Source organism: Saccopteryx leptura, chromosome 1, assembly GCF_036850995.1.
Source record: "Saccopteryx leptura isolate mSacLep1 chromosome 1, mSacLep1_pri_phased_curated, whole genome shotgun sequence".
NCBI lineage: Eukaryota > Metazoa > Chordata > Mammalia > Chiroptera > Emballonuridae > Saccopteryx > Saccopteryx leptura.
The window spans coordinates 260,750,747-260,774,072 of NC_089503.1; the positions used below are offsets into that span (position 1 = coordinate 260,750,747).

At 50.3% G+C, this 23,326-nt stretch overlaps 3 protein-coding genes across 5 annotated transcripts; 1 reads left to right on the plus strand and 2 right to left on the minus strand.

Annotated features, from left to right (window-relative positions):
• Positions 1-2,518: 2,518 nt before the first annotated feature.
• Positions 2,519-10,616, minus strand: BORCS8 (BLOC-1 related complex subunit 8). The gene is made up of 4 exons (XM_066350722.1): positions 10,452-10,616; positions 8,064-8,176; positions 7,521-7,585; positions 2,519-3,335 (listed from the first exon to the last, which is right to left on the minus strand). Exons 1-4 carry the CDS (start codon positions 10,486-10,488, stop codon positions 3,221-3,223), a joined length of 330 nt encoding a protein of 109 aa, XP_066206819.1. The 5' UTR covers positions 10,489-10,616; the 3' UTR covers positions 2,519-3,220.
• On the plus strand, positions 10,612-15,743 carry RFXANK (regulatory factor X associated ankyrin containing protein). Of its 3 annotated transcripts, XM_066350672.1 has the most exons (10): positions 10,612-10,684; positions 10,980-11,450; positions 11,950-12,144; positions 12,817-12,897; positions 13,034-13,099; positions 13,362-13,462; positions 13,651-13,776; positions 14,161-14,227; positions 14,528-14,608; positions 15,567-15,705. In XM_066350672.1, exons 3-10 carry the CDS (start codon positions 11,958-11,960, stop codon positions 15,635-15,637), a joined length of 780 nt encoding a protein of 259 aa, XP_066206769.1. In that variant the 5' UTR covers positions 10,612-10,684; positions 10,980-11,450; positions 11,950-11,957; the 3' UTR covers positions 15,638-15,705. The 3 variants fall into 3 exon arrangements, with proteins under 3 accessions (XP_066206769.1, XP_066206791.1, XP_066206780.1); XM_066350694.1 differs by lacking the exon at positions 10,612-10,684 and having other exon boundaries at positions 11,254-11,450; positions 15,608-15,743; XM_066350683.1 differs by lacking the exons at positions 10,612-10,684; positions 13,034-13,099 and having other exon boundaries at positions 11,256-11,450.
• An 80-nt stretch (positions 15,744-15,823) lies between these two features.
• On the minus strand, positions 15,824-17,279 carry NR2C2AP (nuclear receptor 2C2 associated protein). The gene is made up of 6 exons (XM_066350708.1): positions 17,156-17,279; positions 16,913-17,065; positions 16,645-16,735; positions 16,327-16,432; positions 16,177-16,245; positions 15,824-15,962 (listed from the first exon to the last, which is right to left on the minus strand). Exons 2-6 carry the CDS (start codon positions 16,948-16,950, stop codon positions 15,847-15,849), a joined length of 420 nt encoding a protein of 139 aa, XP_066206805.1. The 5' UTR covers positions 16,951-17,065; positions 17,156-17,279; the 3' UTR covers positions 15,824-15,846.
• Positions 17,280-23,326: the final 6,047 nt, after the last annotated feature.

Genomic DNA, 23,326 nt, shown 5'->3' on the forward strand with positions numbered 1-23,326 from the left:
AAGGAGGTCTGAGAGGCCCCTTGGGCTGCAGGGTTACCCTAGTGAGGCAGCTCCTGAGGCAGGAGCCTGATGGGGCTGAGGGAAGAGGTAAAGCCTGCGGGGGTTGGTGTCTGGGTGTGATTCTGCATTTTCAGTCATGGGTTGTGACCCTGCCTTGCCCGTCTGAGCTTCAGTTTCCTCTTCTGTCAAATGAGGCTGTATATAGGATGCTGGGATTGGCAGGTGAAAAAAGAGGCTGGGGGAGGCTGAGACTTGATGCTATAAAAGTCACCAATGAGCGCACAGGGAGCAGCTCAGGGGAGAGGGTGGGAAAGGAGGCTCTGAGAAGGGAAGTGGGGTGGCAATTATGGGGAAGAGCAGAGTGGGAGAGGTGGGATCAGGAGGAGCAAAGATCATTTTTCTCAGCAGGGGTACAGAGTGAAGGGACAGCAGACTACACAGGGTGTAGGGAATGCAGCAGGACAGTGTCCTTGAGGGGAGAACCAGGGCACAGGGAATAGGACAGGAAGACACCTTAGCAGCCCTCTCCCAGACATCTTCTAAGTGACCCCATAGCCTGCGGGATTGCTCACTACCCCCAGAGCTAAGCCTGACATTCAGTAGGAGCCCAGTAGGCACTCTCTGCCTGCATATGTGCAAGTTCTGCTGCCTTTTGGCACTGGGGGATGCTGCTCTAGAGACTGTGGGGTACCTGCCCATACATCCACAGTCCTCAGAGTGCCCCTATGGTGCAGAGCACCATTACAGCGGATGGGGAAGCGCTCAGAGAGCTATACAAGCCAGAGGCTCAGTAAAGACCTTGGGCAGCTCTGATTGGCCAGGGTCTATCCTGCATAGGCACAAAATAACAATATACCAGGCCTTCCTTGGTGCCATGCTTTCCTCACACAGACAACCAAACCTCCTAATATTGATGCCCTCCTGCAGTTCTGTCCCATCTGGTTCTGGGCCTGGCCAAGTGGCTGGCCTTGACCAATGGGACATCTGCAAATGTGAACCAAGCAGGCTGGATGAGCCCGTGTGCACTGGGGCTGCCTTCTTGGTGCTCAGCCACCAGACACCCAGGCTGGCTGGCTGGAGAGGCTACATAGAGGTTGAGAACTGGACCCCCTGTATCCAGCAGCACAAGTCAAGGGTCAGATGTGTGAGGTCACCCTGATTATTGGCTCCATGGAGCTCAAATGGCCACTATCTGAGCCCAGCCCAAATCATAGAATCGTGAGAAGTCAGATTGGTGCTGTAAGCCACTAAGTCTTGGGCTAATTTGTCACACAGCAACTGACTGCCACACTACATATCACCATATGCAGCAGCACTCTCTCAGCCCGTAAGTCACTGATGACCTGATAAGTCACTTCCACAGAAGGGAAAAGCAGAGACCAGAGAGGGGGAGGGACTTGCTTAGGGTCACACAGCAGGTCAGCAGTGGAGCCAGGAGTCCAGAGCTGAATCGTAACTGCCATGCTGGGCTCTGTCTGAGAGAAGGTGTGTAAGTAAAGCAAGCAGCTGGCATGTGGCAGGGCAGGGAAATGTGGGATCTCTTCTCTGTCTTGGAGAAGTCCTTGTGATCAGGATAGGGCCTATGGCCTGAATAAGGGGCAGGAAGATGGCAGAAAAAGCATGAGAGTGATGGGCTGACAATGACCGTGAACAGCAGAGGGAACAAGATCCCCCCGACCTTGCATCTTCCCACTAACCAAACCATCCTACAAGTCTGAGTGGTTAGATGGCAGGTCCCTTCTTGGACAAAAAAAAGGGTAGGTTAGTTCAGAGCATGGAGCACAGAAAGGCTCCTGGCCCCACTCAGCACTGACCCGGTGGGAGGGGCCAAAGCTCCTCTAAGTCTCTCTGGGATCAGGTGAGAAGGGTAGGGGCAACTCCTTGGGGCTGGAATAAACCCATGCAGTATCCATGAGGTCAAAGTCAGAGGCCATCAGGCCTACTCAGCTAGGCTGAAGTGTGTGTTCCAGTCACCCTCTCAAGACCCCTAGCCTGAACCTTCAGGGCATCCTCTGTAAAAATGGGATTAGCCACTCACTTCAGAGATCATGGCTGAGACTCATGCATGGCTGGGATTCATGCATGTCTGGGTACTTCAAACCCACAGGGTTTGCAAAGAGGTGTCAGCAGCTTTCAGAAAAGCACTTTGCATTTTCAAAACAGCAGGCATTAGCAGGGCATTTGAAAGCACTTGGGAAACCATGAGTTCAAAGTAAAATCTATGGCTTTTTGAGACCCTGCTGTGTACAGGGCACTGTGTAAGGTACTATATGAAGTCAACTCTAGTGAAGGCTGTCACCAACCTGCAGCAGAGCAGCCAAAGCCAGGTGATTAATGCAAATAAATCTGGATAAACCCTTGCATGTTACCCTCAGAGGAAAGAGTGCTGCACATCCATTTGTCTTAGTTCTTAGACAGCAACACAGACATTTTCTTCTTTCTAAATGCCTGTGGGGGACAGAACTTCAAAATGTGGGAGCCAGACACATCTCCAAGTAAAGTTACAGCTAACAGCATGTACGTGTATGTTCAAACACATATTTATTAAATGATAATGAAAACAAAAACAAAAGGAACTCCTTCTTCCAACACTCTCTTCCCAGTGTGCAAGAGCTGTAAGTGCTTTCCATTTTTAGATCATCTGGACTGTGGCTCGAAGCCTCCTCTAGCTCTAGGCACCCTCCCTGCTACCTACCTTGCTGACCCCACTTCCGCATTGCTCACCTGCTCTAGCACACCTATCTTTTAGATGTTCTTCCAACACACCTAGCTCCCCAGAGCCAGGGCCTCTGTCCTCACCACTGCCCTGCCTGGAAATCATCCCACATCATGTCCATCAGTAAGTCTTTCCAGCCCCCATTTGTACTTCCTCAGACTCATCAGAATGGTTCCACATCCCCTTTTCTCCTTTAAACATGTCTGAAATGCTCTAATCTGTGATTACCTGGTTGCTGTGCTTCCCCGTGAGATGAGCATGTCTGTTCTGGTCTCTCTGTCCCCAGCACCCAGCCCAGGACTGGACACACAGCAGAGCTCAGGATCTGGGTACTGAGTGACTGAACTCTCCTGCTACAGAGACCAAAGGACAAGAGGAAGCCACCAGACACTGTGAGGTGAGGAAAGGGAGCTGTCCAAGGAGTGATAGGTGGCAGTTCCTGGCTGAGTGGCAAAGGTCCTTACAGCAAGGAGGCTGAGAGTAGCAGGTGCAGGTGGTCCGGAGCTACCTGTGACCCTGGGTAGTGGCGTTCATGTGGTCCCGGATGCTGATGGCCTGTTTGAGGAGACCTTCCACACTGCGGAAGTAGACGCTGCTGTCGACAAGGTTCTTCACCGCACTATAATGGGAGGATAGATCTGATAGGCACCATCCCCCTGCTCATCCACCAACTGAAGCTCAGCAAGTACCTGGGGGATTTCCTGGGCCTTCCGGAGGGTTCATCATGAGCTCAGAGTTTAGATTTTCCTGCCAAGCCTAGAGAATATTATACGACAGAGCAATGACAATCCCTGCTGCTAGGCCATCTATGTTCTGAAGGAGCTATAAGTATGTAAAGGTAGCCTCAAAAATACCTTGCAAGCCCTGGCTGGTTGGCTCAATGGTAGAGCATCTGCCCAGTGTGTGCATGTCCCGGGTTCGATTCCTGGTCACAGCACACAGGAGAAGTGACCATCTCTGCTTCTCCACCCTTCTCCTCTCCCTATTATCTCTCTCTTCCCCTTCCACAGCCAAGGCTCCATTGGAGCAAGTTGGCCCAGGTGCTGAGGATGGCTCCATGGCCTCTGCCTCAGGCACTAGAATGGCTCCAGAAGCAATGGAGCAAGGCCCCAGATGGGCGGAGCATCACCCCCCAGTGGCCTTGCTGGGTGGATCCTGGTTGGGAGCATGCGGGAGTCTGTCTCTCTGCCTCCTGGCTTCTCACTTAAGAAAAATGCAATAAAAAAAAATACCTTGCTTTCCTCTTAGATAACCTACTCCTACCTCTGGAGGAAGCTTATCAATTCTACTGAACAGCTCTAAAGGGGAGTTTAGATGGAACCAGGATAACTCATTACCGAGGGGATACTACCCAAAGCTGCGCTTAGCTCTAGTGTTAACACCACAATGTTGAATGTCTAATGAAAATGTCCCTTCTGATGGTACTGCAGGAAAACATTTACCCAAACGCATAGGGTCTTGCTAATGCCAGAAAGTCACCTGTGCAACAATATCTGGAGTAAAAATAAAAGTGTTGTTTTAAAGTCCTTCTTCTTTTCTTTTTTTTTTTTTTTTTTTTTTTTTTACAGAGAGAGGGATAGATAGGGACAGACAGACAGGAACGGAGAGAGATGAGAAGCATCAATCATCAGTTTTTCGCTGCGACACCTTAGTTGTTCATTGATTGCTTTCTCATATGTGCCTTGACCGTGAACCTTCAGCAGACCGAGTAACCCCTTGCTCTAGCCAGCAACCTCGGGTCCAAGCTGGTGAGCTTTTTGCTCAAACCAGATGAGCCCACGCTCAATCTGGCGATCTCAGGGTCTCAAACCTGGGTCCTCTGCATCCCAGTCCGACACTCTATCCACTCGCAACTGCCTGGTCAGGCTAAAGTCCTTTTCTTAAAGATAAAAAAAGGTCATTTCTATTTATTATCAGTCAGGGATCTGCTTGGAAGTGGCCGTAAGATCAAGGGGAGGAGTGTTTGCATCACTCACTCTCTCTTTTTTTTTTTTCTTCTGTTTTTCTGAAGCTGGAAACAGGGAGAGACAGTCAGACAGACTCCCGCATGCGCCCGACCGGGATCCACCTGGCACGCCCACCATGGGGCAACGCTCTGCCCACCAGGGGGCGATGCTCTGCCCATCCTGGGCGTCGCCATGTTGCGACCAGAGCCACTCTAGCGCCTGAGGCAGAGGCCACAGAGCCATCCCCAGCGCCCGGGCCATCTTTGCTCCAATGGAGCCTTGGCTGCGGGAGGGGAAGAGAGAGACAGAGAGGAAAGCGCGGCGGAGGGGTGGAGAAGCAAATGGGCGCTCCTCCTGTGTGCCCTGGCCGGGAATCGAACCCGGGTCCTCCGCACGCTAGTCACTCTCTTAACTTGTTCATCTTATGCCAAGTATAGTCAGCTTTTCTTTTATTTACTTATTTTCTTCTTTCCAAGTGAGAGGAGAGGAGACAGAGAGACAGACTCTCACATGCGGCCCAACTGGGATCTACCTGGCAACCCCCATCTGGGGCTGATGCTCTGCCCATCTGGAGCCATGCTTGCAACCAAGCTATTTTTAGTGCCTAAGGTGATGGCTCCATGGAGCCATCCTCAGTGCCTGGGGCGAACGCACTCAAACCAATTGAGCCATGGCTGTGGGAGGGGAAAAGAGAGAGAGGGAGAGAGAGGGAGGGAAGGGGAGAGAGAGGGAGGGAAGGGGAGAGAGGGAGAGAGGGAGAGAGGGGGGGGGGAGGGAGGGGGTTGGAGGAGCAGATGGGTGCTTCTCCTGTGTGCCCTGACCAGGAATTGAACCTGGGACTTCCACATGCTGGGCAGATGCTCAACTACTGAGCCAACTGGCCAGGGCCACAGTCAGCTTTTCTATCATTGGATTGTCCAAATTGATTTAAAAACTCATTAATAAAACAAGAAAAAATATTTTTAAAGGAACAAAAAAAAAATCTCACTAATATAAGCTCACTATTGAATACTTTACCCCAATTTAACATCTTTTAATTTTATACCGTTAACACTGCATAAAGCATTTTGAACAATCAAAAGCCAAGGGCTCTTTAATATCCATAAAGGAAACATGTTCTTTTAGCATTAGAGAAATTCAATCTCCCTAAAAGAAGCACTCAGAGCTCAGAGCCTACTGGCCTCCTGCCCCAACTAACATGGTCCAGTGGAACTTTCTAGAACATAAGACACACTTTATCCACTGAGATGGTTGCTCAGCACTTGAAATGTGGCTAAAGAGACTGAGGAGCTGAACCTTCCATTTTATTTCATTTTAATACATTAAAATTTAAATGTGCAGCCCAGGTGGACCAAGCTGGACAGTGTAGCTAGAGGAACCAAGAGAAAGCAGAGATTGTGACACACTCTTGCTTTAGCCTGGGCCTTGCTGATGAGGTCATGGCTGTTTGGGAGCTGAGCCCTGAGACAGAAACTCTTTATTTCTTCTCTACTCTTCCTTAAACTAAGGAGGGCCTTTGCGACTGCTATCCTCAGGAAGATGCCATTTGTCCAGGTCATCCATTGTCCCCGTGGAGGGGCTAGGACTGCTGATGGCAGAACACTCAGCTCAGTGGCTCTGGCAGCAGAAACTCCTGTCAAAGAACCTTTGCCCACACAACAGAAGAGGCAAGCAAATCCCATGGTGCCACAGATGAGAAGTGCTGAGAGTGTCCCGCCTCCACCAAATGACCCACAGGCAATGCCAGGGGCAAACAGCACCTCTAAATAAAGTGGCCAAACTCCTGAGGCAAGTGGAACGAGTCAGGGCACTAAATACTGTTGAGGAAGGAACAGAAGCACAGGAGAAAAGGCCAGCAAACCTGTCAGAATGCAAAGAAACATCAGCTACCGCTTTTCACTCTCAGACATCTTTCCCCTGGGGGGAAAAACAATCTGAAAATTTAAAGAAAATTAAACAAACAAAAAAATGGTACACACAGGGCCTGACCTGTGGTGGCGCAGTGGATAAAGCATTGACCTGAAATGCTGAGGTCGCCAGTTCAAAACCCTGGGCTTGCCTGGTCAAGGCACATATGGGAGTTGTTGCTTCCTGCTCCTTCCCCTTCTCTCTCTCTCCTCTAAAATGAATTAAAAATAAAAAAAAGAATGAAAAAAAAATGGTACATACACCCACATTCACAGCAGTATTATTCACAATAGCTAAAATATGGATGCAACCCAAATGCCCATTGACAAATAAATGGAAAAAGCAAAATGTGGAGTTTTACTCATCCTTAAAAGGAAGAATATTCCAATTTGTACCACAATGTGAGTACATACCACAACCTTGAGGACGTTATGCTGAGTGAAAGAAGACAGACATTAAAAAGAACTGTGATTCCACTTACGTGAGGTCCCTAGAGTAGTCAAATTATAGAAACAGAAAGTAGAATGGTAGGTACCAGGGACTAAGGAAGTAGGGGTGAGAAGTTAGTGTATAATGGAAACAGAGTTCCCGTTATGCAAGATGAAAAGTCTGGAAATGGATGGTGGTGATGGTTGTACAACAATGTGAAGGTACTAAATGCCACTGAACTATACACTTAAAAGTGGTAAGATGATAACCTTTATGTTTCCCAATCCTTATTACGCACTCTATGACAGATGTGGAGGGCCTCAGTACTGGGAAGAAACCAGCCCGAGGTACACAGAGATGGAGCAAATAGTGAGAAGTGCGGGCCTAGGCTAGAACCTGCTGGGTGGCCAGGTGAGTTGACACTGCAAGACAGGGCCTACTGGACAGCTGGCTGAGATGCCCCTGAATGTCCAGGTGTGACCCTGGGGCGATCCTGGCAATGGGGAGGCTGTGGTGCTCACCTGCAGGCATACTCCACTGTGTAGATGGCTCCCTGGCTCTGCTCCTCCCACCGCTGCATGTCCGCCTGCAGGGGGTGGAGTGGGGTGGGCAGCGGTTAGAGGGAGAAGCTACCACTTCTATCACTCCAGTCTGTAAGATGGAGTACCTGATCACCATGGCTGCAGGGACTGGCCTCCTTCAGCCCCCAACCTTTCTTCCTACAACTTCCCTCCTTCATGAGTCCAGGCTTTCTGTGAACACCTGGCTACTATGTTTTGGAGCCTTTGTATGGACTGTTCCCTCTGCCTGGCATGCTCTTCTCTCTTCACACAGCTGCCGTCTTCTCACCATACAAGTCACAACTAATGTAGGCCTGTTGTTCCTTCTTCTAAATCCACCCCACACCTGTCCACCATGGCCCTAAACTGGCTCAGTGACCACATGCCTCCTTGCTGATGTCCCAGCCTTGACTCATACCTCAACAGCTTCTGCTCTACCAGCAGACCCCAGCTCATGATGTACAGACCCTGTGGCGGCTGGTGGCAGGGGTGCCTGGAGCTCACCTTATGCTGGGCCAGCTCTGGGAGAGAGCGGCGCACGTGCTCCTGAAGCCGGTACAGGGCCACTGATGGTTCGTTGGCCAGGACGTAGACGCTCTCAGTGAACTTATCTGTGACTGGGTTCAGGATTGACAGTCAGGAGGTATAAGGTGGCAGAATAAGGGACAGGGGGCGGGGGTACACAGAGACAAAGCATAAGACCTGACTGCTCAACCTGAGTTCAGCCAGAGCAGTGAGGAGTGTCTGTTGTCCCTCCTAGTAGGTAGATCGCCTGTGGCCCAGGTGATAAGTTAAAGAGGATGGTCACAGAAGGCCTCATTCATGATATTATCAATGCATCCTGTGAACTCATGATCTTTCCCCACCCAAGCCCACTTGTAGTAGACACCCCTGCTGCCCACTTGGATCCCCTGCACATTCCTTTTACCCCAGTGAATAAATCTGAGATTCCTCCTCAAAGGATCTGCTGGTTACAGGATCTGAAAATGCCTGGAAGTTTACGTCCCTCAGTGGCCCTTAGCCATGACAAACCATTGAGGGGTATGAAAACCCGTGTCCCTTGCTGTGTGTTGGGACAATTGGAAGGCGTGACTAATCCCCCTAAACCTCCTTGTTGAATCAGACTGAGGCCTCTCTCTGAGGGGTTTTACCTGAAGTTGCTCCTTGCTCAGCCCCCTCTCCAACCCTGTTCTGCTTCCCCTCTCCCTTGTGGGGCTCTCCTGGTAAGTTAATTACACACAAATCCTCATCCCAGGATCTGCATTCCCTGTCAGCTGGTCATTCACACTGTCTATGAGCAGATCCTTCTGCTTCTGCCACAAAACAAAGCCCAATCTCACCCATTCTTACCACTGCATTGAACCCACTCGTGCAGGTATGGCTGCCTCCCACCAGGATACCAGACTCTCAGCCCCTCCTGGTCTCTCTGCTTCCCCTGCTGCCAAGAGTCCCATCTCCATGGAACAGATGGAGTGGATTCCTAATGAACACATTAAATATGTCCCTCCTTGCTTGGAACCCTCCTACAGTTCCCATCAGCCTGAGAAGAAAACCTGCTTTCCTCACCATGGCCCCTAAGGTCCTGTGTGCTCTGCCTGCTGTTGACCTCCCTGTCCTCTTCACGTTCCACTTAGGCACAACGGCCTCCTGGCTGTTACTTGGACACTCTCTGCACTGTCCAAAAGAACTTTTGAAGATGATTAAAAGGTTCTATAATCTATACTGTCCAATATGGTAGCCACTAGCCACAGGTAACAACTGGGCACTTGAAATGAAACTAATGTGACTCAGAAACTGAGATTTTAACTTTACCTAATGTTAATTAATTTAAATACCCATGAATACTGTGACTAGTAGCTACTGTATTACAACACAGCTCTGAACACTTTGCCATTTCAGGCCCTTTGCATCTACTGTTCCTGCCACCAACATACCCTTCTCTCCCTGGTTTTTCTTCATCCCTCATGTCTCAGGTGAAATGTAACCTCCTGGGCAACGACTTTCCTGATCACCAAGCTTAATCAGATGTCCTTCATTCTCAACCTCAGCACCTTGTTAATTTCTCTTATATTTAGATTCTTGTTCTTTACTAGGTTACATGTTTACAGGAAAAAATTAAAGCTTGGATTAGTAAGGGCAGGGGCTCTTCTGAGCTTAGTTTGATAATCTGTAAAAATTCAATGATAACAGTACCCACACGTGAGGTTTGCTACAGAGGTGGACCCGACGCTACTGCCCAAGGCAGTGTGATTGGCAAGAGAGAGAACCCTGGTGCCTGAGTCAAGGGAGTTGTGCATGAGTCTATCCAGTGTGATCAGTCTGGCTCACTGGCCAGCCTGGCACCTCCAAACTGTATAGATTATACAATACTCTTTTACTCTCATTTCAAAAATGAGCATGTAATAGCTTACACCTCAATGTTGTTGTAAAAAAGGTGGAATTAAAAATACTTGTTCCTGCTAATTAACTCGAAATAACGTGTGTAATAAAATTGAAAAAAACTTTATAATTTAAAAAGTTTGGCATTTTGTAATTTGTAACTACGTGATTTATAAATATGTGTCAATGTAAACACCAAATGCATAAATCTACAGGCAACAATATGCACAACGATTGCCACGCCCCAAGCTTTCTTTCAAAACTTGACAAATATCAGGTCATTGAGTTCTTACAAGCCTGTGAGGGGCAGGGGAGGGAGACCATACGCCCCATTTTAGAGGCACGGGGACTTTCTAAAGGTTTCAGAACTAGTCTGCGTCCGAATCAGGATTCGATGGCAATTTAATTCCTGCCCCTCACGCTCCCTCCCCGCCTTTGCTCCCTCTCTCCTTCAGTCAGGTTGCCCCTCCGCGAGTTCTTGGGCCCTCTGTCCAACCCGGGGCCTCGCATTACCTTTCTTCCCCTTGAGCTGCATCTCCGGTTCCTCCATAGCGACTGCGGCCCGTGAAACCTGAGAACCGGAACCGGAAGTCTGAAGGTGGTGACGGCTGCCTAAACCTTCGCCTGCAGAACTGGGCTTGGCCTGCTATAATTCCAGTAACTATTGGCCTGCTTTCTCCATTCCTCTGTCTCTAGACAGAAGAGGAGTAGTGCATGAGAGACTGAAGAAGTGGGCACACCAAGAGGTGGGTGAGGAGGGGGCGAGGAACCCCTGAATCTCCAGCAGTGACACCGTGGCGGGGAGGGGCAAGGGTTCCCTCCCTTCCTGAACCCCCTTTTCCAAGGATGAATGGATTGGGGGAACGCTCCACACACTGTTCACTTTGGGCCGTATAAACGGCCTCTTTGTACTCCACTGCTGCCATCAAGTCCCGCACATGCTCATGAGCCCCGAGACCGCACAGGGAACACTGTTATGGAACAAGACAAGAGAGTCTTCCCTTTAAATCTTGGACGCCCCGCCTGCTTCCTCCCCGACAGCCCTCAAAGGGAGAAAGCCCCGCCCACCCGCCTGAAACTGGAGCCGATGAACTCGCTACAGGCTCGGTAAAATCTTCAGACCTCTGAGGCTCCGCCTATTTCTCCAGATCCTGCCTGGTTCTCTTCGGTGCTTCGGGAACCAGAATGCGCAGGCGCAATTGCACTGCTCGGGCCCAACGGAAACCACATCCTTCTCCCAATCCTTAAAGGGCCAGAAGTATCTCCAACTGACCTGCCTTCCGCACTTTTGGGGGCCGGGGTGCGCAGGCGCACTGGGGGAGCGCTGGGGTGGGGGTAGTGGTTGTGTATCAAGTTGCTCTGAGTCCCGGCAGAAGAAGACAGGGCGCCGAGGGTCCAGACTCCAGCTTGTTCCCCTTTACATTAATTGGAGGAGAAAAGTTTGTGAATTGGGCCTCCAAGTTTTGGAGGACCGGGCTTGCGGTGTGGGGTGATAGAGAAGGTTCGTTGGAGGTGAGTGGACCTCCTGGATCGGTTTGGAAGGGGTGGGTAGGATGGGACCAATTACATTTTTGTTGAGTCCTCAGCCATACCGAGGATCACCCTCCAAAAAAATAAGCACAGCAAACGTTTATTAAGCTCTGTTGGTGTTTAAGGCCCCCTGCTCAGCTATGTATATACATGACTTCTAGACCTCATTTCCCCATTTTGTTAATGAGGAAATAGGTTCAGAGTAGTTAAGGCATGTGCCCAAGTTCTTACACACTGTAAGTGGAGGAATTCCAACCCAGATAGTTGATTTTACATCCAGGGCTTTTAAGCAACGCCTGTTGCATGTGCCCTGGTGGTGGGGAGGAGTGGCCCTGAAAAGCAGCTGGACTCTGATTTAATTTCCCTGATGAGTCTGAGTTTACACACTCTCACCGTGCAAGGCGGGTTATGCAGTTGGTGCCCACTTAATAAGAGTTGTTGATAATTATTGCCATCTCTCCCATTTTGGTGCCTCCACCAGCTTCCCCCATGGAGCCCAACCAGCCTCCAGAGGACCTCAGCCTATCCCAGCAGTCCCCCACTCCAGGATTTGGGGACCCTGAAGACCCCAGGGATGAGGCCCCAGATGGCTCAGACACAGTGGTACTCAGTCTCTTCCCCTGCACCCCGGAGCCTGGGAATCCTGAACCTGATGCTGGCACCTCTTCACCTCAGGGTAGGTACTTGCCCTGAGTTCTAGCCGCTGGGATGCAAGGACTGTGGAATGTCAGGCCCAAGAAGGGACCTCTGTCTTTATGTCCCAATACTAGGACATACATGCCTTCCTGTTCCACCTGGCAAGGAATTGCTTGTTTTCATTGTCTTAAAATTTGCATAACCTAAGTTACCATTTTAACCAGAATTGCACACAATTTAATGGCAGTAAATGCATTCACAGTGGCAGGTAACCCCAACCTCTATCAATACTTCTAGAACATTTTCATCACCCCAAAACGAAACCCCACCTGGGCCACTCCTCAGCACCTGGGGCATGACTTTCACACAAGCAGAAGGACCCTGAAGCTGCCATTTTCTCAGGAGACCTTATGGCCTTGCCCTGTACCATATTTAACATCTCTCATGACTGGGCCCAGGACCCCACTCAGGGTACTCCCAAGAGTTGCCTTTTTTGAGGAACAACAGTCTGAAATTCTTCAGATTTTTAGGAAGTGACCTATTGATGTCTGTGGGGACATCCCAATTGGCCAATGGGTCCTGCACTTCCAGCTTTTCAGGGTTCAACTGCAGTAGCATCAGTGGAGAGTGGATGGGGGAGTCACACAATGTCTTTGATAGTTCTAAGCCAGGGTCTGGCTTAAAGCCCCAGAACCCTTTTTTCTCCCATCAGGCAGCTCCCTGAAGCACTCCACAACGCTTACCAACCGGCAGAGGGGGAATGAGGTCTCAGCCCTACCGGCTACCCTGGACTGTGAGTGGCACCTGTCCCAGGGTGAGGGGTGTGGGGTAGCAAGGTGGCAGGGTGGAGAGGAGCAACTTGGGACAGAAGGTAACCTGAGGCACAGCAGAGATGGGATGAGTGAGGATACTGCCTCTTCTGGCTCTAGCCCTATCCATCCACCAGCTTGCGGCCCAGGGAGAGCTGAGCCAGCTGAAGGAACATCTGAGGAAAGGTGTGTGTCCTCACCCATGTATGCATGGTATATACCTTTGCTTATTTGACCTCATGTGCTGGTATATGCACGTGGGTGCTGTCATGACCTGTGAGTGTCCATGTGTGCCTCTGTCTACAACATGTGTGTACAAGTGAGGCCAGTTGAGTGTATCTACATGTATTCCCTCATCTGATCCCTGCCGCTTACCCACGCCCTGCTCCCACAGCTTTGGGGAGAATGGACAGGGGTACAGCTCAGTAGTACCACCCCCTCCTGCCAGGTGATAACCTCATCAACAAGCCAGACGAGCGTGGCTTCACTCCCCTCATCTGGGCCTCGGCCTTTGGAGAGATTGAGACCGTCCGCTTCTTGCTTGAGTGGGTGCGTCCCTGCCCAGCTGGGGGCTTCCAGGGACTCGAGGGCGGGCCACTTTTCAGCTGAGTCTGCTGGTGCCATGTCTGTAAGACATGACTGCCATGAGGACCCCAGGATTCCAGTGGATTCTCCCACTCCTCCCATAACCTCTTTCTCTACACCTGTCCTATCCCTGCTGCCTCTGCTCCCCCCAGGGTGCCGACCCCCACATCCTGGCCAAGGAGCGGGAGAGTGCCCTGTCACTAGCCAGCACAGGTGGCTACACAGACATCGTGGGGCTGCTGCTTGAGCGTGACGTGGACATCAACATCTACGACTGGGTGAGGCAGCACACACCAGCCCTGGGCTCCTTGCAGGTTACCAGGCCAGCTCTGGATGCTAAGAACACAAGACAAACTCATCCCTGAGCCTCACAGAGCTCCCAGTTTTTTGGGGGTGGGGGATGCAGAGCCAATAAACAGTCAGCTGAGATGCAGTGAGTAATGCTGTAAATGGCAGGTGCACAGGCAGCTGCCAGATCCAGGATAGCCTGTACAGCCTAGGGAGGGCAGGGAAGATTAGCTGAAGAAGGACATCTAAGCTGGGCCCCAAAAGAGGAGCTAGATGAGCCAGGTGACAAGCAGGAGAAGGAACCACATTAAATTGGAGGGTGCTGGGTGTGTGAGAATTCAGTAAAAATAGTGTTGGTTGCCCCTGCCTGACAGAATGGAGGGACGCCACTGCTGTATGCCGTACGTGGGAACCATGTGAAGTGTGTGGAGGCCTTGCTTGGTGAGTGAGTGTAAAGGCTGGCCCAGGGGGCCCCAGAGCTCTTCTTGAACGGATCTTACCTGCTTTTCCCAGAAGGCAGATTAGGGGACAGGATGTGGTAGGACACCATAATAGTCTGTCCTCAGGGACCCAGGAGGTGGGGTTCTGCTGGCCACATTCCCAGGAGAGCTCAGTCTCTTCCAAGGCCACACTGGCAACCAGCAGACCTGGGGCTGCATCATTGGGGATCACTGGATCTCCAGAATCCTGTGCCCCATTCTGGGCTCAGTCTTACCCTACAGCACCTGCTCTACTTTGTAGCCCGAGGAGCTGATCTCACCACGGAGGCCGACTCTGGCTACACCCCAATGGACCTTGCTGTGGCTCTGGGATACCGAAAAGGTCAGCCTGAGACGTATGGGCAGAGACGCATGGGCAGAGACACATGGGCAGTGACAGGGTGTGGTAGGTGGGGTGACCACAGAGGGTACACAGGGCATCCCTTTCAGATGTCAGATGCTGGCAACAAGAGTGTTTGTGATAGAAAACATTGAGTACCACTGTGTACCTGGCCTGGGCATGTGCTAGGCCTGGTTCTCAGCGGGCTTCACCTGAACTGAGGTGTGGAGGCCAATGTGTCAGTGATTGGAGTCAAGATGGGGACAGGCACTCAGAGGTCCAAACGAGGCCCTGGTCCCATCTCAGGATGGATGGAAGTCAGGGAGGGCTTCCTGGGGACTCAAGAGGAGGGAGGATGGTCCAAGCTAGAGAAACAGCATATGCAGAGGCCTGGCAGGGTGAGGACATCCAGAGGGAGGGAGTTAGGCTACAGTGCACAGGCAGACCCGTTTGACTCCCCACTTCTCCCTTTGCTTCCCTACCCATGAAACAGTGTGAGCCTAACAAAACCAACCCCCTAGGGTGATAGGGGGAATCGAGGGCATGGGAAACATCCCCTCCTTGCTTCAAGGAGTCTTTCCATTTGGGACAAATCAATCCTCATAGCTCTTCTCATCTTTTTATAAATATCATAGTTCGCCAATTTAATTTTGTAAGGAATATTTTTGTAACTCTGAAATGCCTCCAAAAATGCATTTTTATAAACTTTGGGGAGATTGAGGTCCCTGAGATAGGGGCCTCAGGCTTCCCAGCTGTGTCTTGGGAGGGGCATGGATTTCCCTATATACAAAATGGGTCCTCCTTCCATGTTCCACTGTGAGAAAGTCCATGTTTGTCCCTGGAGGTACAGTTCTCAGGGCAGGACCCCCCAGCTCCTCCCCCAAAGGGAGGGTGCAGGTGGGCCTGTGTCTCTGCAGCCTTAATCCCATCATGGCCCACCTTTTCCTTGTCCTGTTTCCAGTGCAACAGGTGATTGAGAACCACATCCTCAAACTCTTCCAGAGTAACCTGATGCCCGATGATCCTGAGTGAAGGCCACCGGCCCCCCAGGGACTCAAGACACTCAGGGAACAAATGGTTGGCCCAGAGTTGGGAGAACCCAGAACTGGCTTCAAAGGCAGCTCCTGTACAGATGGTGGGAGGGGGTCCTTCTGAAAGAAATCAATAAACCTGTGCAGAACTTGAAGGATTTTGCTGTGCTTTCATGAATGTTTCCTGGAAGAGGTGGCTGCCCAGTGGTCTCACATCTTCTCCCCCAGTACTCTCAGGTGGTAGATGACTATACGGCCAAAAAAGTCAGTGGCGTCCTCAAATGTTACCTTTAGCCGGTCGACCTCAGCAGCTGGCACAGAGAAGGTGTGAACACAGAGTCAAGGGAAACAGGTGGCTTGTCATTTAACTGTCTGCCAACCCCCACTCAGTCCCAGTTCAGACACCACTGTTTGGCCCCTCTGGGACACACAAAACAAGTTACCATCAGCCCATTTCACAGATGAAGTAATGCAGGCCTAGAGGCCACTTGCTCAAGGTCACACACAGGACCTACAACTTTCAGAGGCCAAGGCAGGATATCTGAATTGAATTGTTGTCTTCAGGGTAGAAGTCCACAATCTTATCAAGAGCCTCACTCCCCTGAGAACCTGTGGCAGGGAAAGGAGCAGACTGTGAAGCCAGGGTGCCCCCTCCAAGGCCCTCTCCCCTCTTCCAAGGTCTTACAGTACCTTCCAGGTGGCATCGACGACTGGAAAATCCCCCCTGGAACTGGATCTGCAGCTGGGAGACACGGATGCGCTGGGGAAACTCTAATATCACCCACTGGAGGGGGCCCTGGAAGCAGATAGGGGGACAAGGCTACAGTCACAACAGGCTCACACGAGTACTCTGCCCTGTCTCACAGTTGATTGATGGGGGTAGGATTCAGCATATGTTCTTTCCTGGCCAATCAGAGTGAGCCCAGCTGTGGTGGCCTGGCGTTAAGGCACCCTGGACCCCTGAATCTGATTCACATGAGCTATGGAGGATCTAGGGGGGTTCCTCACCTGGTCCGAGTTCCAACACGTCTCCTCGTCCTGGTCAAACAGGTGCTTCTTTCCAAACTGCCGGGTGTTGCGGTTCAGCACCGAACTCACCCTGGAGGTATCAGAATCAGGGTGAGGAGAGGGGCTGAACCCAGCACCAGAGCCTGGCCACAACCCAGTCTGCCCTTCACCACCGGTTCCACAACCCCCCAGCTCTGTCCATAGAGAGTTCAATCTCAAACCGAGGAGGGTACCGCCACTGCCCGCCCCCAACTCCTCCAGACCTCACCTGCTCACTGTGTCTGCACAAACCAAAGAGTGAATCATTTCAGTTTCACAAGACCTCAGGGCTCAGAGTTGGGCTCAGCACGTGTTCAAATCCCGGAGCCAACGCAGCCGCAATAGCGAGACCTTGTTCACATCTAAGTTTGAACGTGCTCACCTGCAACACGGGTCAAGAACCGTCACTGTCCCACCCATTCCAGTCCTAAATATCGCCTTCATAGGTGGTTTCAGGGAAAATGCCAATAACCTGAGGCCAGGTGTCCTGTGGGTTTTGGAAGAGTCGCTCCGGCTCCTACCCTCAGTTTCTCCAGGAACAGAAAACGTAAAGCTGTACCCGGAACCGCGTAGACGACGCGCAGAAGCAATGTGACTCAGGCCGCGCTGTCATGGTTTCCAGGGAGGGGTTTGGCGTGAGCCCCGCCCCCAAGTGCCAGCCTCTTAAAGGGCCCGCATCCAGTGATTGAGTTGTGGCTAGCATCTAAAAGCAACTGTGGACTGTGTGGGGTGCGCTGTCCTTTGTTGCATGCAGACACAGAGCACTGTTTTTGGAAACCGATATACTTCTTATAATGCTGTCGTCCTAGCTGGGGAAGTCTGCCAAATCCATCTTCTAATTCAGGGGTAGTCAACCTTTTTTACCTACTGCCCACTTTTGTATCTCTGTTAGTAGTAGAATTTTCTAACCGCCCACCAGTTCCACAGTAATGGTGATTTCTAAAGTAGGAAAGTAACTTTACTTTATAAAGTTTATAAAAGCAGAGTTACAGCAAGTTAAAGCATATAATAATAATTACTTACCAAGTACTTTATGTCGGATTTTGGCTAAGTTTGGTAGAATAAATCTTTATAAAACAACTTACTATAGTTAAATCTATCTTTTTATTTAAACTTTGGTTGCTCCGCTACCACCCACCGTGAAAGCTGGTACACCCACTAGTGGGTGGTAGGGACCAGGTTGACTACCACTGTACTGGTAATGCAACCTGGAAACCCATGCACCTTACTGCCTCCCAGAAGCCAAAATATGAGCTCAAGATATTGATATTGTAGGTACAAAAAGTCTTCATCAATCCTGGCCAGATAGCTGGTTTGCTTAAGCATAGTCGAGATACACAAAGGTTGCGGCTTTAATCCCTGGGCAGAGCACACACAGAAACAGATCGATGTTTCTGTTTGTCTTTCTTTCCCTCTTCTCTCTCTCTCTCTCTCTCAAATCAATATATATATATATATATAATTATTTTTATTTTATTATTATTTTTTTTTAAGTAGAAATTTCTCATCAGCGTTGGCTGGGGCACAGGAAGCCCAGCCTTCAAATCTGTCTTCCCAGTAAATGCTGCCTGAGTTAGGTTTTTTGCATGGATGGGATGAACAGGAGTTTGCCAAACCAGATTACACAAAGCCTTAGATACCAGGCTAAAGATTTGGTTTACCGATTCACTAAACAACTCCTTCCACTCCCTACTGCCCAGCCCTGTGTTGGACGATGCTGGAGACTGTGAGAGGCCTCGGTTCCAGCTGCACACTTGATGAGACCCCCAGTCTGGGTAATACAGAGCTATACACACACCCCCCCTATGCCACGGGGCCAGGGCTGAGTCAGGGGGAGAGATAGTGCTGGGATAGCAGGGGTAGAAGGGTTTCCTGGAAGAGGGCATATTATGCCTGTACCTTAATGAGTGGGTAGAAACTCACCAGGGTGAGAAAAACCTTGGGGTTACGGGATCCAGGCAGGGAGAATAGCATAGCCAAAGGCCTATTTGGATGAAAGACCATGAATTTGAATAAAATATGTGGAACCAGATCCTGCTGGGCCTGGAGCAGTCACGAAGGTGTTTGAGAAAGGGCAGGATACCATCAGATCTGCATGAATGGAGGGTTCTGAGATAGATCAGCCACTGCCAGGAGGCTGTGGCTCCTGGCTTCAGCTGAATGGTCTGGGACCAAGGGCTAAAAAAAATGGTCCTCCTGGCATCCTACTAACATTGCCTAAGCAGGCTCCAAGAGGGGGTGCTGAATGGGAAATTGGGACACTAGCGGAAGGGCTGCCCTATCAGCCCCTGCCTGCCAGGAGTTCCTGCATTCAGTCATGACCTGGTGCCATCCAGACCTGGCTCTACTGGTCTCAGGATCAGAGTTGGACATGGCAGAAAACACCTCCCTCCCCCGAGAGGAAGTTAAGAAAAGCATAGCCCCTGGGGGGCCCAGATCAAGTTTAATCCTGACTGGGCCCGTCACCGTCACCGACTGTATAACTGTAGACGAGCTTGTGGACCTCTGAGCCTGTTTCCTCTGTGAACTGGGGGGAATTCTATTTCTAGAATTGCTAGAGAATTTAGTGGGCTCTTTTAGATGACACATGACAACAGTGCTGGCCTTTGTTGAGACCTCATCCTGTGTTTAACTTAAAGCCATGTTTTGTCTCCATCCACTGGCTCATTAAACCTGTTATACAAGTCCATGTAACCTAAATTTTACAGCTGAGGGTACAGCCACTGGGGCCAATGTCCCCCAGGGAAGGTGTACTTGCCCCAGGGCCCTCTACTCCTCCTGGTCTTGGCATGGAGCCGTCTTGTCCACTGGGATGAGGCCAACTCATACCCTCTTCCCACCTCCTCACTCCACTAGCGCCTAGGCATGAAAGAGCCTCCTGTTTCCCCAAGGAGTTACCAGCTGTAAGCTCCCAGCAGGGCAGCCAAAAGTGGTCCATTCATTTGCCTGAGTGAGAAGAGACTGGGCACTCCCTCCCCCTTCAGTCTAAGGGATGGAGCAGAGGGCAATTTAGAAGAACCAGGAGTTGCAACTCTGGTTTATCGTGGGAAACTGAGGCATAGAAAAGCAAAGTCATTTGGCTAAGGTCACCCAGGGGGACCAAGATTCAAACCCCAGTCTGCTTCTGAAGTTCCCTTCACTTAGCTGAGTTTTGTATTTTTCAGGGGAGGAAATGGAGGATCAGAGAGGGTCAGGAATTTGTTGAAGTCACACAGCAAGTGTGAGTCATCAGGGACTCTCTCTGGGAAGGCGGCCCCACTCATGATGGAAAACTTCCTATGAGTTTGTCATCCTGCAGCAGGGCAGTGAAAGGCCCTTAAATAGCTCTGAGCCTTGGTTTTCCCCTGGGAAATAGATGTAATAGTTGTCCCAATGCCCCAGCCTGGAGAGTCCTTGAGGGTACTGGAAAGTATGATGGGGGCTCCTGGCTAGTGGTCCCTTAGGCAAAAGTCTGAGTCTGATCTATTCATAGGGGTCTGCCTGGGGTCAGCAGGGCTGGCTCATGTAGACAGACACTCTCCTTAAGTACCAGCTGTACTTGTTGATCCTGGCAAGATGTGAGCCTGTGAATCTGGGTAAGTGGAGGTAACAATGGGAGTGGGAGGGGTGATCAGGCATGAAGAAGGTGGGAAAACCCTGGGCTATGATGAGGTATGTTGAGTGGTGAGCATGCATTCCTGAGTGTGGCTCTGGGAGGACTGTATGTCACCATGTTGGTGATATGGTGCCAGGTGATTATCATTGGGTGCCTGCTGGCTGTAGGTGTGCCCATGGCTATAAACATGGCTAGAGGTGAACAACATGGGGAAAATGTGGGCTGTTTGTGGCAGTCAGGAAGGCTGAGGTATAGGGTTGTGTGAACAGCACTGAGTTTTTAAGTGGGAAGGGAATCTAGGTGGAGCCAGACTCACAACTGTGAGTTTGATTGTGTAGCAGGCATGACTTGTGGATGACAATGCAAGGGACTTGTGGATGACAATGCAAGGTTGTGTGTGACCTATATGAATTACATGTGGCCATGCCAGGTATGGTTATATAGGAGCCCCCTATGCAGACACTGTGCGTCTCAGATGTGACTGTGTCACAGCTGTTTATGCCATTGTATATGATAGATGTGAACCTGATTGCCTGTGCCATGTCTGTGTGTCAATGTTGAGAGGCACTTGAGGGACACTGTCCACTTCTAAAATCCAGCTCTTTACGAGGGTCTGGCCTGCTCTGGCCCACCAGCCCCCTCCCAGGCTCCCTCCACCCACCCACTCACAGCAGCCCCTGTCCTGGGGCTGCAGTATGAGGGAGACAGAGAAGGCACTCAGGGCTGGGGGTGGCTCACCCAATCTCAATGCAGGTCTATAAATAGAATAGCTCTTTGAGCCCAGCAGATTCCCAGGCAAGGTTGCCTCATTCATGCCCCTGGCAACAGCCCACCCTGGGCCCCAGGCCAGCCCTTCTAAACTCAGCCCTGGCACTAGCCAGGGGGACCAGAAGATAGGCAGAAGGGGGGTGAATGGAAGGGGGAATATTGGGGGTGGAGGTCAGCTTGGCTCTGAGGCCATAGACCCAGGCTCCCACTTGATCCATATTGTGCAACTATAATCCATCCCCCTGAGCCTTAGTTTCCCCAGCAGGAAAGTGGGCAGCAGCATGATAGCAGCTGCTATTTTGTGTATTTACTTCCCACCTCATTCCCCTAGCAACCCTGCCTTAATTACTATACTCCTGTTTTAGAAAGGGAAGTTGAGGCACAGAAAAACAAAATGGCTGGCACAGAGTCACTCTGTTAGGAGTGGTGGAGAGGGTTTTGAATGCTGAACTTGTGGAGGCCAAGCTGCCAGCTCCCATGCACATCACACAACCACACCCAGACCCCAGTCCCCTGCCACACTCTGTCACACCTGCCTGTCACCTGCGATACATCAGAATGATCCCTGACCTCCATCCCTCATCTGTGATGAGGAGTTAGACAGTAAACAAAGCACCTATCTCCAGACTGGCAGGCTGGGTCCATACACACAAGAATAGACACGTAAGGGAATTCAAATGGTTGGATGCCTGGCGGGCTTGCTTCCCTGGGGTCTTTCCTCATCCTTCACTCATTCCCATCTCCTCTTTGGTAATTTTGCTGAAAACATCATGTCCTGTTTGTCCCCCACTAGACTGAGACTCACCTTCAGACATAAACAATCACATCCCTCACACACACACACACACACACATACACACGCGTGCGCGCGCAAGACCTTCTGTCCAGTGCAGACCACTGTCAGCCCTCAGAGAATAGTACTGTGGGGAAGAAAGTAGGGGAAGGGTGGGACATCTTTAAGCTTTTTTTTTTTTTTTTTTTTTTTTTTTTTTTGGTGGCAGAGACAGAGAGAGTCAGAGAGAGGGACAGATAGGGACAGACAGACAGGAAGAAAGAGAGATGAGAAACATCAATTCTTCATTGCAGCTCCTTAGTTGTTCATTGATTGATTTCTCATAAGTGCCTTGACCGTGGGGCTACAGCAGACTGAGTGACTCCTTGCTCGAGCCAGCGACCTTGGGCTCAAGCTGCTGAGCCTTGCTCAAACCAGATGAGCCTGTGCTCAAGCTGGTGACCTTGGGGTCTCAAACCCGAGTCCTCCACATCCCAGTTCAACGCTCTATCCACTGTGCCACCACCTGGTCAGGCTCTTAAAGCTTTTTTCCCCCTTCATTTCCATTTTTTATTGTGGTAAAATACACAGAATATAAAATTTACCATTTTAAAGTGTATAATTCAGTGGCATAAGTATAGTCACATTATTGTGCAACCATCACCTCTGTCTAGTTCTAAAACATTTTCATCATCCCAAAAGGAGACCCTGTACCCATTAGCAGCCATTCTTTATTCCTCCTTCCTCAGCCCCCCAATAACCACAAATCTGTCTCTATGGATTTGCTTGTTCTGGACACTTCATAAAAATAGACTCAATAAAACATGTGACTTTTTATATCTCACTTCTCTCACTCAGCATGATATTTTCAAGGTTCATCCACCTCATTGTAGCATGTGTCAGTGCTTCATTTCTTTTTATAGCTGAGTAATATTCCATTGTATGGATCTAGGCTTTCTAAGATTGGGATCTCCCTGCAAAGATACACACATGTGTCCTGCTCAAAGCAAAAGTATTCCCGTGACAACAATACCTGGTCTGCAGCCAGTGCTCCATAAATGCTGATTGGACAAAGGAATGAATGAGTGGTACATTCTTGCTGGAGCTGTTGACAACAGCTTTGGGGGCTGATACACCTGGGCTCTCTCACACCTTGGGAGTCTATTATCAACTGCAGAACCCAGGGATCTTCCTATCCTCTGAGTCTCAGCTTCCACTCTATAAATGGGATAAAACAATAACTAGTCAACACTACTTAAGTGTGAGCCCTGGAGAGTCAGGCGGACCAGGGTTAGAATCATACCTCTGTTCTTCCCCTCCACCATGTCTTTGGGAACGACTATGTCTCCCTGGGGCTCAGTTTCCCCACCTGTAAGGTGGGGGAGGCCCACCATGGAATGTCTGGGGACATTTAACGGGGCTACTGGGGGAAAGTGAATGAAAGAAAGTTAAGCGCAGTCTCTAGCCTGGGTAGGGCAAGCGGTAGGAGAAATGAGGTGGGTGTTTTA